This window comes from Aulonocara sp. 'chitande type north' Nkhata Bay, linkage group LG7, assembly GCF_057382095.1.
Source record: "Aulonocara sp. 'chitande type north' Nkhata Bay isolate Kocher_YH1m ecotype deep benthic linkage group LG7, A_spYH_male_GT1.1, whole genome shotgun sequence".
Classification (NCBI taxonomy): Eukaryota; Metazoa; Chordata; class Actinopteri; order Cichliformes; family Cichlidae; genus Aulonocara; species Aulonocara sp. 'chitande type north' Nkhata Bay.
In genome coordinates, this window is record NC_141350.1 from 60,478,461 (window position 1) to 60,494,575 (window position 16,115).

At 40.4% G+C, this 16,115-nt stretch overlaps 1 protein-coding gene across 1 annotated transcript; it reads left to right on the forward strand.

Moving 5' to 3' along the window:
* Positions 1–5,306: 5,306 nt before the first annotated feature.
* Positions 5,307–13,218, forward strand: reep5 (receptor accessory protein 5). Its single transcript, XM_086301732.1, has 5 exons — positions 5,307–5,521; positions 5,806–5,899; positions 9,072–9,210; positions 11,961–12,129; positions 12,922–13,218. Exons 1-5 carry the CDS (start codon positions 5,404–5,406, stop codon positions 12,969–12,971), a joined length of 570 nt encoding a protein of 189 aa, XP_086157858.1. The 5' UTR covers positions 5,307–5,403; the 3' UTR covers positions 12,972–13,218.
* Positions 13,219–16,115: the final 2,897 nt, after the last annotated feature.

Consider the following 16,115-nt stretch of genomic DNA (forward strand, 5'->3'; position numbering starts at 1 on the left):
CTTAAGCTTTTAATCGGGACTGTACCTTTGTGTGCATAAACTCATCAGCTAACACATCTGCTTTTTCAGCTTCTATCTCAAGCATCTGCAGCCAGAGATCACAATCTGCTTCACACAGCTTATCCTTCTCCTGTGTCTCCTACTGTAAACAAACTTCAAGTTTTGCATCACTGCTAGGTCCATGGGATTCTTGAAAGAAAAGCTTAAAGCGAGGCAGGGTTGCTGGAGCTGCATTGGGCTTGATTTGGGCACCTGGAGGTGTAGCAAGTACAGCATGGTGCTCAGTTCTATCAAGTGAAACAAGATAAGCACTGCTTCCAGGAGGAGCTGGATTAGTCTTTCCAGCAACACCTGCTTACTATGTTTTTTGTTTGTTTTTTTACACCATATTTTGGTATTTAAAGTTTGTAGTGATCACAAATACTTGGTCCCAACCTATCAGAAGATTGTGTTGTCTATATAATGCCTTCTTTATTTTATCTATTGACAAAAAAAAACAAAACAAAATCACACGCAAACACAGAAAGGCACGTGATTAAACATGTTAATCGTCAAAATTATTTATTAATCAAATTGATATGTGTATTTTTTCCACACAAACAAAAAGAAGTTCAAAGCAACACAGAAGTACCCTGATATTTCATTGAACTCTCACATGATATTAAACAGAAGCTGAACACCCAGCTCTGTAGAGTGGCCAATTATACTGAAGCAGTGCACTTCATATTTTTGGCCACCAGATGTCACCAAAGAGGATTTTCTTAAAAAGCTTCAAGTAATGAACCCTTTTTTTTCTCGATACAATGCTTCAGAAAACTTCATTTGGCTATCACTAGTTTCTAGCAGTTGTCGCTAGAAACTATATTGTCGCATGTATACAGGGTACCCACAGTTACCTGTCCAGCCTTTCACTACAAACACTCTATTCACATACAGAAAGTGCGAAACAAAAGAGAGTAAGACGCAGCCACAGCTGGTCAAGCTGCCCTTTTGTAATGATCCCTGGGGTGTGATTGACCTACGTGATCAGCCAATAGATGCCTACTAATTAAATTTGAATTTGAGTGGGAGTACTCTAGCAAGCCATTCAATTCAATTCAATTTTATTTATATAATGGCAAATCACAACAACTGTTGGGGTTGAGGGAAGGAAGACAGGACAAAGACACACTGTGGAAGAGAGCCAGAGATAATAACTACCAACTAACAGTTAAATGTAGAGAGGTGCCTAAACACATGAGTGAAAGCAGGATTTTGAATTCAATTCTGGATTTAACACAGAGCCAATGAAGGGAAGCCAATATAAGGAAATATGCTTTCTCTTTCTAGTCCATGTCAGTACTCCTGCTACAGCATTTTGGATTAACTGAAGGCTTTAATTTAGTGAGGTATTTGATTGATAATCTAAGTAAAAATCTAGTTTGGAACTTTGTTTTGAAGGGCTTTTTTTTTTCAATAAAAATTGGCTGCTGAGTCCTTGATAACTATTTTTGTTGTTTGTTCTTTATTCTGTTTGACTGAATTTACAAAATATATGCTTCAGTTCATTTGAACTCTTGGAGTACAGTCAGCTTCTTCGGTCAGTGTGCATTACTGTTATGGGTTGCGTCCTTCTCCCATATACTCTTCCAGTAGTGTTTCGTCTCCAGCTTTGGTGGGGCTGTTCTCATTCCCCTGACAATGGTAGTATACCTCAGATGGTTCTGTGGAGCACAGCTGGTTTCTCCTGCCTTCCAGCTCCCTGGTATACCTCTTCAAGCAGATGGCCAAGGCTATGAGTCTTTTTTGGCAGTTTCCAGGGCCTCAGGTATGGGCAGCTTGCTGTACTTTGTAGCTTACTATCAGAGCTTGTTAATTTTTTAGTGTCAGCTTTATGCATGCAGCTCCCTCCAACTTTGTAATTTCTCTCTGCAGGGGAAAAACAATCAGCTACAAAGAAGAGAGGCCCCAAAGCTGAAGATCTGTCTCCCATTCCGCTTTTAATTATCCTAGGAACAACAAGTAAGCCATCAGTCTGAAAGTGAGGTATCTATTGGGGTGATATAGTACTATGAGATAAGAATTGATAAGCACTTAGCAATTCCAATTCCACTATCACTATTGCTTATTGATTTAATTCCTTATCAGTTCTCTTATCCATTCTCATTGGCACCACTTTGAGAGTCATTACCATCTCTGAGTAGCAGATATTACAATGGACATTACATTTTGTGCAAATTAATTGCATGCTGTGTGATCAAATATTTGTGCATGTTGGAGTTGTTTCCCATCTTTGTTGTGACAAGTTTTGGAGTCCTTCCAAAAATAAAAAATAAAAATAAAAATCATGTATTGTGCATATTACACAGAACATTTTTCTTACATTATTTAATTACTCACAGGTTTGGATGGAGTTTGAATGGCAAATTCTGATTGCATTCTTATTATAACCAGGAAAGATGAGAGAAGAGGAGATGAAGAGTGCAGCAGGTTGATGAGACACCAAAAGAATGAATGAAAGCTTTATTTGTCACAAGCAGGTTGCCCATGCAGCGAGATGGGAACCCCCCCACCTTACACACATAACACAGACATCACATGGGGTTACAAGTCGGAGATCGGTAGCGTTACAGAAAAAAACACTGAAATGTACACAACAACGGGAAGGTACAAGAGGAAAAAAAGAGACCTCCACTCATGCTGTGCTTCCATGGTAGGACAGCACGAGAACAGGAAACAAAAAAACTCCTCTGCACAAAAAAGCACATAAATGTCCACAGCACAACATTGTGGAAGACATGACAAGCCACAGGGATGGGTAGGGGATGAGGAGTAACCCCAGGCAACACAGCAGCCATCCTGCAACGGCGCCGTCTTTAAGCCGGGGGCGACGTAAGACATCGCCCCGCTCTTCGACAGCGCGTGCCCGGACCCACCTCGTGTTCCCAGGGGGCAACAAGCATCGAAGGCGTTGGAAAGGGAGGGGGGATGAGTGAGTGCTTATCAGTGTAAGTGTATGTGTGTGCGTGTCCATAGTTCAGCTGAGACAGTGTCCTTCGGCCTATCAGGCTAAGTAAACAGTCCTCCAGCCAATCCAGGTGTCCTTGCATGGGATGGGAAGAATAGCCGTAACACAGTCGTTATCAGGGAGTGATTGTTCGGCTCCAGCCTTGGGCCTGCAGCTGGCGCCGTGATGGGGATCCGCAATGTTCATGTTGGTTTTGTAAATTTCCATGCGAGCAGCCCAGGAGAATTTTCAGGCTGCCCTAACACTCTGACACTGGTCTCTCAATCTCCGTTGGAGAGCCGCGAGCCTCCCCATGATGGTATCAAACTTCTGTTCCATGGTGTTGTCATTCTTTTGATTCTGAGACCTCACAACTGCAGTGATCCGTTCCGCGATGTCTTCCAACTGTCGCTCAAGGGTCTCATTTTGAGCAGGCCTCTCTCTGATGTATCCCCCCATACGCTCAATGTTGTTGCTTTGAGCCTTCACAGCAGCTGTAAGCGTCTCCAAGGCGTTGACCATATTACGTTCGTTGTGAGAGGTCGCGCCTCGTCCCATCGCTTCGATTCCAGCTGGCAGCCTTGGGGGGGTTTGAACAGCCGGTTCCGCTCTCTTATTTCTCCGATAAACCAGGGCTAAGCCAACTCCGATCAGCAAGAACCCTGTCATCACGGTTCCGAATAGATAGATATCTTCAGCGTCCTCGATCGACAGTCCCGCCAGGCACATGATCCTCCAGTTCTGCCACCCGTCCATCGTGTATCCGGCAGGGAAAGTCCCTCCAGGGCACTCAGGCTCTCCCGAGCCCAGACTTCTCGTTGAGAAAAGGGTGTCAATAGCATTCAGAGACCAGTTGATCAAATCCATAATTCTCTTTTAGGTTTTAGAGAACGACAGTGGGAGGCTGTTCCAGGGAAAGTAATGCACACGAGACAAGACAAGGACATAGAGGCTAAGCAGGGAAGATAAGGGTGAGGAGGAGAGGAGAAAAGTGCGACGCATGTATACAGGGCACCCACAGTTACCTGTCCAGCCTTCCAAAAGAGCAGAAAAGGTGAAGAAGTGGTGAGCATCAAAAAGACTAGTAAGAGGGCACCCAATTTAAAAGGAGCCATTATGGAACAATAAAAGCAGAAACTAAAAGCAAGGGCTGGCAAAATTTGGGACCGTCTCCATACTCTCTTCTAAATAAATATGTCCTCAGGATTTCAATTTCTTTTTCTTGACGTTACTCATTCTGCTTAATATAAAAAACAGCAGCACACAATAACTCAAATTGCACTGATGGTTTATTTGAGTATCATTCTGTGACTTCAACCTTTTGGTATAATTTTGGACATTTTATTTATTAATTTTACTATGAAGTATACTAAATAACTTTTTAAAAGTTGCTGTTATCAAAAGGCCCACATTAGCAGATTTTAATATTCATGTGTCTATTGGATTAAAATGGATGCACTAGTCTTTATTCACCCCTTGCCTTGGTGAATCGGACAATGGAGTTCTGTTGATGATGGATGTCTTTCTCTAGTCACACAATCGCTAACCTCAAGGAGACCATACAACCTCAAGGAGAGCTCACTGACATAACACTGATCAGCTTTCTAGACTGGCCAAACTCAGATTTAATCAACTCTGAGTTTATTTTTTAAAATTCAGAATTTGTTGAACATGCTTCTTGGAATAGGTCCCTATTTGTATTTTGCAATGTCATCAAAGCAGGGAAGGGTGTGGCTGCAGTTACCATTGTATTTGCGCCCTGACTTTAGCGTTTTAGGCACTATTTCTCTAATTTAAGTAGTTCTTCAGTAGCAACAGCAGTTTCTGACTTAACCTATATCTGACGTATATCTAAGTCTGTAATCCATAAACTAAAGGTTTCTGAGCATTCTACCGAGTATATAACACTATTGCAATGCCTGTAAGACTACAGACTGGTGGAATCAACCCGCATCCTTTTTTTGGTTGCTACCAGCTGCATCAAGTTCACTGCAGTTAGTACATGTAACCACATTTACTTCCGCTTACTGTTCAAGTAAATTTGCATGCTCCCTACAATTGTCAGAAAAAAATCTAATGCAATAGTGGGAAATACACATTTTATCCTTGATTAATTATTATACCGCATATAATTAACAGAGCATGTGAACAGTGCCAGTTGTTTTTATTTTAAACGCACAAAACATCGACCTACTAGCAGTTGTCTGTATTATTGTTTTTTTGTACTAAGTGGTTGTTTGCGTTACAGCGCCATTGCTTTTATTTTGAAGGATATGATCTGATGCATGTGCCACACATCCCTTCTTCTGACTTTGACGCCCGTGGGTCTGAGAACAGTGGCGTGTCAGGTTACAGGCGTGGCGCAGTTTGATTCTGATCGTTTCGTAATTCATCATCGCTAAGCAGGAAGTGCAGCCATGGCGCAGGGGCTCAGAGAAAGGTTTGAAAATTTTCTCCATGAAAAGAATCTGCTGACAGATGCCCTGGCAAAGGTGGAAGCAAAAGTCGGAGTAAGCAGGACCTACATTGCTCTCGGTGAGTGTTGACGGGTGGAAAGAGAGGCAGAGGCTGTCCGCATCACTGAGGGACGCATAGATAAAGGAAATAAAAGCCCGATGGACAGACTCACATTTAGCTGCAGTTTCCTTTAGCCATAAGCTAACAAAAGAAATTGTGTTTATTTTACATCACCAGCTCGATACTATAAAAGTAGTCTCCATAATGTAGTTACTGGTTGTAACATAGGTATATAGGTATGATCCGGTTAATGTATTCGTGGGAAGAAAATCTTGACAATTGTGTGGTGTGATGTGTTTCAGCTGTCATCGGTGTAATCGCAGTTTACTTGGTCTTTGGATACGGAGCCTCCCTGCTATGTAACCTCATCGGGTTTCTGTATCCAGCCTACATATCGTAAGTATATGTTATTCTCAGAACACTTGGAAATGGCCTTAATCGCCTGTTATTTGCTCCTGTCGTTGTGCTTTCAAGTCACTGAATCTATAAAAAGGCCTGCGTTCATGTCAGCGCTAAGGACAACCTCCTTTAATCGAGATGACCACACCTGTGAGATTTATTTAGGGTATTGTAGCGCTTAAGCTCCAAAAGGATCTGTAGGCTTACTTAATATTTAAGCTTCTTTTTTGTGCAAAGTTTTTAATTTTTGAGTGCGTTTGCCCTCCACCAGTCTTTAATTATCATTTCCCGCAAACAAACAATGACAATAAAATACATAAGCACCTACAAAAATGTTAGTTTTAAGAAAAAGAACAATTTAAGCATTAAAAAAATCACAAAGGGAGAACAATATAATATCCACAACTGCACCAAAGAGTAAAACAGTGAACTGTGGATTATTAAACTGTATAGGTCTTTGTCTTCTAAGTCCCTATTAGTAAACAAATGATTCATTGATGGTATTTAATTTATTTATACTCAACTGGCTTATCTCAAAATGTAAAAGAACCAGTTTTGTCTTATCATTTCCTAACAACATTTCAATTTACAATAAGTCATTACACAGCAGTGGGGAGTGGATTTCATCACAGTAGGTGTTTCTCTAAAAGTGTTGTAATGAAGTTTAAGGATTTAAATTATCCACTCTTCTCTTCTTCAATGCCATGTGCCAGCATAGTGCAGAGCAGCTACCTGAACTCTACTCCCACAGAGGTCGATTTTCTTGCTAATAATTTTACATCTTCACTGGTTACGACTCTAGATATTGTAGCTCCCCTAATAAAGAAATTCCACGATCACAAGTACATCTGCTGTGATGCTTAGACTTCTGATTAAGTCTCACAAGTGTCAGCTTTGTTTTTATAGCCCACATAGATATAAAAATATGGATATGTTCTGATAAATGATTAGAATATAATATTTCTGACTGTCTGAGTCAAAATTAAATTGAATTGAATCGAATGGGGACCTTGTGAATCGGAACCAAATCAGTTATTGAAATCAGTGACGATACCCAGCCCTACTGCTGATTTGAGTCTTCCTGCATTGTCAACGTCCCAACATTTATCCAATTTGGGGTCACAGGGAGCTGCAGTCTGTCTTAGCTGTTATGGGATAAGAGGCAAGGTACCAGTCCATCACAGGCCCAACACTGAGACAGGCCCAGTTTTGAACCAGGAACTTTCTTTAATGTGAGGTGACTTTTTATCAATTATTGCCGTAGTTAGCCCTTAATTAGCCCCTGGCTTCTAGCTTTTTGGTTTAACATCTGCTAACACAGGGGAACATTGCTAGATAGATATAGATGATCTATTTTCATTTGACCCATGGAAATAATTCATCATAACGGGGTATCAGCGATGTAAGGTTTTGCCTTTTTTATAGCAATTCTTGCACAGAGTTACAAAAATGTTTAACGGGCTACTAATCTAAGGCAGTTGGAAAGAAAAGCGACTGGACTACTTTGAGATTCTTGAAGAAGCTTCAGCTCTCATCCAAGACTCTTCAGTTCTGAAGCTTCATCAGTTCTGGGAACTGAAAGATTACCATGATCTGGATGACTGAGAACCTACACAGATTTATCATCTATTAATTGTAAACTGAACTTCATCTATAAAGTTAGTGGATTTCCCCTGTGACTTACAAAGAAAGCATTTAAAAAATTTTGTCATCAAAAGTTTTAAAACAGTTCTTATCATTGTGATATTATCTAGTAAAATCTCAGGGCTAATACTACATGCAGTCAGCATAGTGTCACATGTTGGCCTGCTGCCGTCACTATGAATGTTTTCCTTGTCTCAAGTTTTTTGAGAAACAGCTTGATAGAAAGTAATCAGAATTGTCCTCAACATTTGATACATTTTATTAATCTTAAGATATCAGTATTTTCTCAAGTCAAAAGTATGGGTGTTACATTATTTGGTACAAGAGAAGAAAAGAGTAATAATGTTAAACAATAAGCTCAGAGTGGAGCTAATAATCTGCATAGGTTTATTTGTACAAACATATGTTATCTTCACTGTAACTCTGTTTATAACAGGTTATTTTATCCTGATTTTGTAAATCTTATTTGAAATGACTCATCCTTTCGAAACTAAACTGAAATCTCTAGAGCTAGCAGCTCTTTAAAAGTTAAGCCATTACTTGCAACATGGTTGCCTGGGTGTTTGCGTGATTATTTCTTAGTTGTGTAACAGTGTTTCTGTTTGTTGCAATAAATCTTGTGGTGTTGGAAATCTTGTCTATTCCCCCCTTAAATAGTACTACATTTGTAAGGAAAATGCATTTGTGGGTTGAGCAGCAGAGTTAAAAAAGTTTGGTTGGTTGCTTGATTAGCTAGGATGAGAATTGGAAAAGGCTGTAGTTCAGGCTGTCCACTACTGTGAATACTGTGAATCCCAGGCGACACCTTGCAAGTGGAGCATGGTAGCTGTGCTTCATTTTAATAATTTTAAATGGCAACGAAATGTCTAAATTAGACAAAATCTGTATCAACAGCAAGATCAAAATGTTGTAGCTTCTGTTTCATCACTGTAGAGTTCTGGTGCTTTTCAATAATAGAATAAAAAAAAACAACTTGTTTCAGAGTTGACCCTTTTCACATATGAGTTAAACTGATTGTAACATTAGTCTCCCATGAAAATGACGAGTATGGCTGTAATATTGGAAGGCATGGCATGGTCTGTGTGCCTTGTAGTCACACAAATAAATCAAACCACTGCTGTAAGATTTATAAACCCCTCATTTGTGTGATAAATTCTTAATGGTGTGTATAAATGTTGTTGTGATGTATTCTGTGAACACCTCAACATGCACGTTTTCACCAAATGGCCATATAGACTAAGTGAGTTTAAGTATTAATGACATATAATGGATGTGTTGGTACTACTGGAGGAAAATGAAAATTCATGAGCCATTGATTAACAGGCCGATTTCTGTGTATTCATCCTATGCATTCACAAGGTGGTATTGTCTGTTCAATTTATTATCGATGCTTGAATACATCAATACATGCTGCATATTGAAAGCGAGATATGAGCTTGATCCATGTGCACATTCATGGTCCTTACAGAACAGTGCTTACAGGTATGTGTAAAAGAAGTACCAAACATGTCTTTGTTCTTCCCAGGATTAAGGCCATTGAAAGTGCCACCAAAGATGATGATACTAAGTGGCTGACCTACTGGGTGGTGTATGGAGTCTTCAGTGTGGCAGAGTTTTTTGCTGACATCTTCCTTTCCTGGTTCCCATTCTACTATATTGGAAAGGTAATCCAGTTGGTCTCTGTGCCTGTCCTCCTGGCACTTACATTGATAAGGCATTACATTTTGACCACTGACAGGTGAAGTAAATAACACGGAGAATCTCTTGGGAGCAAATAAAAATTTTGCCCTTGAAGTTGATCTGTTACAAGGATTTGAGCGAGTTTGACAAAGGCCAAATTGTGATGTCTGTGTATCTACAAAACTGCAGCTCTTGTAGGATGTTCCCAGTCTGCAGTTATCAGTGTCAATCAGAAATGGTTCAAGGACAGAACAGTAGTGAACCAGCAACAGGGTCATGAGCAATGTTCCCTCTAATTTTTCATGTGTCTGAGCGAACACACAAACTCCCTGAGCGGTCCCTTGGACCACTGTGAGCAACAGCAGACGTTTGCACTGTGGTCACGCCAGCATCAAATCCATCCAAGTTACATGGTTTATTAAAATAATCAAATTACAGCATTTACATTTATGCTAGACTACTTTTAATTAACTGCTTTAGCCCACTTACAATGAAAATTTAAATAAATCTTGTTCGTGACCTGTGTAGTATTTTTTGAAAACACAACTTTTTATAAAGCTCTGACTTGTATTATGAGTCTGAGTCTGTGGTCTGGGAGAGAGTCCTGTAACTCTCTGTCAGCAAAATACAGTATATAATGACCAATGTTGGGCAGTTAATGATATAGTTACTTCTTCAAAAAAGTAACTGAGTTATGCAAACAACAAAGTTTTTTTGCAGCTGTTTACCTTAAAATGCAGCCAAGGCGTTTTTTTAAATAAACATTTCAAACTATTTACAGAACAATCAGCTGTTCTGCATCAAATCTGATGCCACACAAATTATTTGTGTCAGTCCAAAAAAATAATTTCTGTCCACTATGAGATGAAGGAGAACAACAGCCTGATATCTGCAGGCCTGACAACAGGAGATGTATCACTGCTGTAACACCTGTAACATTCAGCAGTCGCCTCATTGTTCTGACACACACAACAAAACTATCGACTACACTACACACTAACTACACAAGATTTGCGCTAAACGTCGCAAATCTCTCACATCTCAAAACACCGCTCTACTCCTAAAACTTCCCCCCTTCCTAAACAATTAAATGCCTTGTTGCCATATCATTTTTTGATTGGTAGATATGGTACATTTTTCGACCAATAAGAAAGGGTGGGGTTTTCTGGTTTTGTCTTTGCTCACAGGCGGAGAATGCTTTTGAGTGTTTTCCTTATAAAATGCAGTTTTTACCGTTTCTTCCCGCAGTAAATATAAACAACGATAGTATTCAGGAAGAAAACCAAACATTGCAGATACATTTTTATTATAACTCTGGTTTTATCAACACAATTTAAAAACTGGTATAAAGTCCACACTTTTTCCGTCAATTGTTCCGTCTGTCCTGCTCACATCTCCAGTGGTTGTACACGTTGTCATTAAGTGGCTTCACTCCACATCAGCCACGCTGCTTTGCTAGCTAAAACACCGGTGTCGGCACATAAGGACGCTGTCATAGACTGTCAATGACGTTGATTAGCTGCGTATATACGAATGTGAATCGCATTATTGGCTGGACTATGGGATAAGGTGGCATCGTGCTAATTCCATACGGGAGCAGCCAGTAGCTTATTGACTAACACTGCAAAAAAGAATTCTTAAAGTATTAATTTTAATTTCAATTCAGGTTAGATTTTTTTTTGTGCCCAACGCAGATTTTCTGTGCGCAGCGACCGTGCCAGCAGTGCGCAATTGCACACGCGCGCAGCTTAGAGGGAACATTGGTCACGAGCATCCAAGGCTCATTCATGCACGTGTAAAGGCTGGCCCATGTGGTCCAATTCAACAGATGAGTTTCTGTACCTGAAATTGCTATTAATGCTGGTCATGATAGGAGAGGGAAAAAATGCTGGTTATGATAGAAAGCTGTCAGGATACTGTGCATCGCAGTTTGTTGTGCATCGGGCTGCAAAGCCACAGACCAGTCAGGGTCATGTTGAATGTTTTCCGCTAGGGATGTGAGCATCATAACTGGACCACAGAGCAATGTAAGAAGGTGATTTGGCCTGAAAAATCGTATTTTCTTTTACATCACGTGGATGGCCTAGTGTGTGTGTGTGTGTGTGTGTGTGTGTGTGTGTGTGTTGCTTACCTGGGGAACACCTGGCACCAGTATGCACTAAGGGAAGAAGTCAAGTTGACAGAGACGGTATGATCCTTTGGGCAATTCCCTGCTGGGAATCCTTGAGTCCCGAAATCCATGTGAATGTTACCATGACACATATCACCTACCTAAGCATTGTACGAGACCGTGTGCATCCTTTAATTGAAACGGTAGTCCCTGATGGGTGGGCCTCTTTCAGCAGGATAATGTACACTGCAACAAAGCAGAAATGGTTGGGAGCACAACAATGACTTTGAGGTGCTGACCTGGATTCAAAATTCCCCTCATCCTGTCGGGCATCTGTAGAATGTAATGTGTAAACGAGCCCGATCCATGTAGGCCCCACCTCCCAACCTACACGACTTAAAAGTTCTGTTACTAATATCATACTGCCAGATACAACAAAATCATTACAGGGGTCTAGTGGAGTCCATGCCTCAATGACTCAGGGCCGGTTTGGCAGCAAAAGGGGGACCAGCAATTTAGGCAGGTGGTCATAATGCCTGAAAGTTATATTATTATTATTCTGTTTAGTGCCAAATTCTATACCTGTTTTAATTTTTTGAGAGAAATTTTGTTTTTTTTCCCCAGTGTGCCTTCTTGGTGTGGTGTATGGCTCCAACTCCTTCTAATGGATCGGTGCAGATATATAACCGCATCATTCGACCATTCTTCCTCAAGAACGAGGCCAAGATTGATGATGTAGTGAATAACATCAAGGACAAGGCATCAGAAGCTGCAGACAAGTTCAAGGATGAGGGTGACTAAATCATCATAATTGTGTAGTGTTTGCTAAAAGAGCCTAAATGATATATCAGATCCTATTTAAGATGCAATGAAAAATTGCCTTCAAGAGATTTAACTGTAGCTGCTCACATTCAGCTAGCTAAGCTCGGATAAGAGGTGAAACGTCTTCAAGAAACTCAAAAAGTCTACTGGCCTTTCTTTTCAAGCTCCTTAGATATTAAACAGACTTAAACCTCCTAGCAGAGACCACTTTGTATTCATGTGAGTGTAATGCAGATAATGGTCTCCCTCTTACGAGAGGGAAGAAACACGTGTCCTGCTTCCCACATTGCCTGGATAGGCAGCTACTAAGCATCCCTGAAGTGAAACATGTTGTGTGCTAAATGTAAGAACAGCAAACCTCAGACAATACTCCAACTTGAGTTCTTTCTCTAGCTTGGGAGTAATTTTGTGAATTTGTATACATTTCAGTTATTTAAAAAAAAAATGGCAATAATAAAGTCAACCAAAAACAGAAAAAAAGGATTGAAACATTTTCAGTAAAAAATACAGGAGATTTTCACATATCATCCACTGTACCAAACGTACACAACAACAGCACAACAAGGTCCAAATCCCCAAAACTAGGGGTGGGCCATAATTTAAAATAGTTTCATAGTAGACATGTTTATATTTTGTAGTTGTAAATTAAAATTAAGTTGATCTTGGATTCCATTTTGCAGGTTTCTAAAGTCAAACATCTGCAGTGCTGATGTACTACGTTTCACTGACAGTATCTTTGTATTTGTTTGTGATTTGTCCACAGCTAAGAAAGCCACAGCAAACCTCATATTTGAGGAGAAGAAGAGCTCCTAAGAATGAAGTCTGTCCACAGTGCCAGCTCTGTAGCTGACTCATTGAAGAAATTTTGCCTTGAAAATGTCAGTTTTTACAGCACCTATTCAGAACACATCTGTAAGCTTCATGCCTGTGATATTAAATGTAAAACTGTAGCAGTCAAAGCCGCTCCATGTTTTGTTTGGTTTTTCTGGAAGGCTCTCAGTTTAACTGTATGGTAGTCCTGGTATGCTTCTTGAACCAAATAAAAACTACTTTACTAAAACCATTTCCTAATGTTAATGATCGTACAACAGATTTGATGGAGATTATTCAGTTTGCTGTTGAGGAGTTGATATGACTCAGGTCTTACTGACAACTCATGTACTTTGCTGTTCTTTTGTTTTTCCTTTATCGCTGCCTAAGTAATATTTGGTGCCAGTTTGATCAGCTCATTGAAAAGATGTTAAGTTAACTAGTAAGAGACTTCAAATGGAACAAATTGTGTGTTTTATATCCCCTTAATGAAATGTTTTGAAAAAAAAAGAAGGTTAAAACTATTCACTTTCGGTCTGGCCTTATATATAGTGTAAATCCAGCTGGGATGTGAGGAGGTTGAACAGGTCACCTAATAATTGGAAGGTTGTTGGTTTGATCCCTGTCTGCTCCAGCCTGTATGCCAAATATCCTTGGGCAAGACAGTAACCCTAGGTTGCTTTATACTCTGATAAAGAGCACTTATGTAGGAAACGCATAGAGGGAAAAAAGTGCTTGTATAAATGGGGGTGAATGAGGACAGGTTCTGTAAATGCTTTATTAAGGTCTCAGTTAGACTAGAAAACTGCTATATAAGAACCAGTTCATTTACTAGTGTGTTTTTAGCTGTCACTGTACAGGGATGTAAAAATACAACAATACTGTTGACCAAAATATCCTATTAGAGTGAGTAATAGACTCCAGTTTGTGCATGTAAATGGAGAGTCCTCTTCACACACTGAGGTTAATTATGGAGTTCCACGTGGTTCAGTGCTAGGACCAATTCTGTTTACATTATACATGCTTGCCTTAGGCAGTATCAACAGAAGGCATTGTGTACATTTTCACTCCTATGCAGATGACACACAGCTTTATCTATCCATGAAGCCAGATAACACACACCAATTAGTTAAACTGCAGGAATGTCTTAAAGACATAAAGACCTGGATGGCCTCTAAATGTTCTGCTTCTAAATTTAGATAAAACAGAGGTTATTGTACTCGGCCCTGAAAATCTTAGAAATATGGTATCTAACTGGATTTTTACTCTGGATGGCATTACCTTGGCCTCCAGTAATGCTTGGAGTCATTTCTGACCAGGATATGTCCAGTGCACATATTAAACAAAGATTTACGACTACTTCTTCCATTTGTTCCATATCCACACTGAGAAACTAGTTCCCATTGTATCTTAATGACCTTGTAGTACCATATCACCACATTAGAGCACTTCACTCTCACACTGCAGGCTTACTTGTTGTTCCTGGAGTATTTAAAAGTAGAATGGGAGGCAGAGCCTTCAGTTTTCAGGCCCCTCTTCTGTGGAACCAGCTTCCAGTTTGGATTCGGGAGACAGACACCATCTTTACTTTTAAGATTAGGCTTAAAACTTTCCTTTTTGCTAAAGCATATAGTTGGAGCTGGATCAGGTCACCCTGAATCCTCCCTTAGTTATGCTGCAATGGGTTTTTTGCTCTGCTGGAGGATACATTTAGTATTTCTTCATCATTCACCCTTCTCACTCAAAATGTGTTGATAGACTCCTCTGCATTGAATCATGCTTGTTATTAATCTCTGGCTCTCTTGCAAAGCATGTCTTTTATCCCATCTTCCTTCTCTCACCCCAACTGGTTGCAGCAGATGGCTCCGCCCCTCCCTGAGCCGGGTTCTGCTGGAAGTTTCTTCCTGTTAAAAGGGAGTTTTTCCTTCCCACTGTCGCTGAAGTGCTTGCTCATAGAGGGGTCTTATGATTGTTGTTTTTTCTCTCTGTATGTATTATTGTAAGGTCTACCTTACAATATAAAGCACCTCAAGGTGACTGCTTTTGTGATTTGGCGCTGTATAAATAAAACTGAATTGAATTAATCAGAGTGTAGCTTCAAGTCAATTAAACTTCTTGGTTATTTAGCTGGTCAGTTAAGGTGCAGAAGGGGTTGTTATTCAGTTTCAGCTGTTTTGATGTTAATGAAATTAACAATAGGTGCACTACAGGTAGAACAATGAAACAACCCCCAAAACAGGAATGGTGTTACAGGCCACTGACTTTTTACCTCTTTTCTGTTTTTCACTAGTTTTGCTTTTGTGTAGAAGTCCAGAGTCCGGGTCACTACTTGTAGCATGAGGCGAGACTTGGACCCTACAGGTTGCAAAGGTAGTTCAACTCCTCTAAGATTCCTCTAAGTTTGACTCCTCTCCTGGCTGTAGCTCAGGAGGTAGAGCAGGTCATCTACTGATCGAAGGTTAGTGGTTTGATGCTTCAATAAGATACCAGTGTGCTTTCTGATGCATCCATCGAAGCAAATATTAGCTAGGAAGCACTGAAAAGCATAGAAGAAAGTGCTGAATGGGTGAGTGTGGCATGTTGTACAAAGTGCTTTGAGTGCTCCAGGAGAGTAGAAAAGCGCTATATAGGAATCAGTCCATTTACCATAGCAACATGTGCCACTGCAATAAGGTTTGCTGAGATTAGTTACCCTAAGAGTAGTGGACTGGGCTATAGAAGGTCCTTGTATAGAATACTAGAACTGGCAAGTCCTACAGCAGTGATGGATGCGAGAAGCTGTGGAGAACATTATGCTGCGTAACATCACTCATATTACATGACTGACCCACTGGTGGTGGGTTAGTAATGTTCTGGGGGAGAAATGAACAGACTTCTACAGGCCAGGCAATGGGACACTAACTGGATATCAGGATGAAGTCCTTGGATCCAGTGCTAGACCAACACTGGTGCAGTGGTACCTGACTTCCTCCTGGTGCACCAGAATTGACACCATTGACTTCCCCCACACCTGACTTAAGTCCAACAGAACACATCTGGGATATATCACGTCTTGGTCCATCTGACGCCACCAAGCTCAGAGATGCTCTGATCCAGGTCTGGGAGGTGATCCCCCAGGAAACCATCTGATATGTCGTTAGGAGCGTG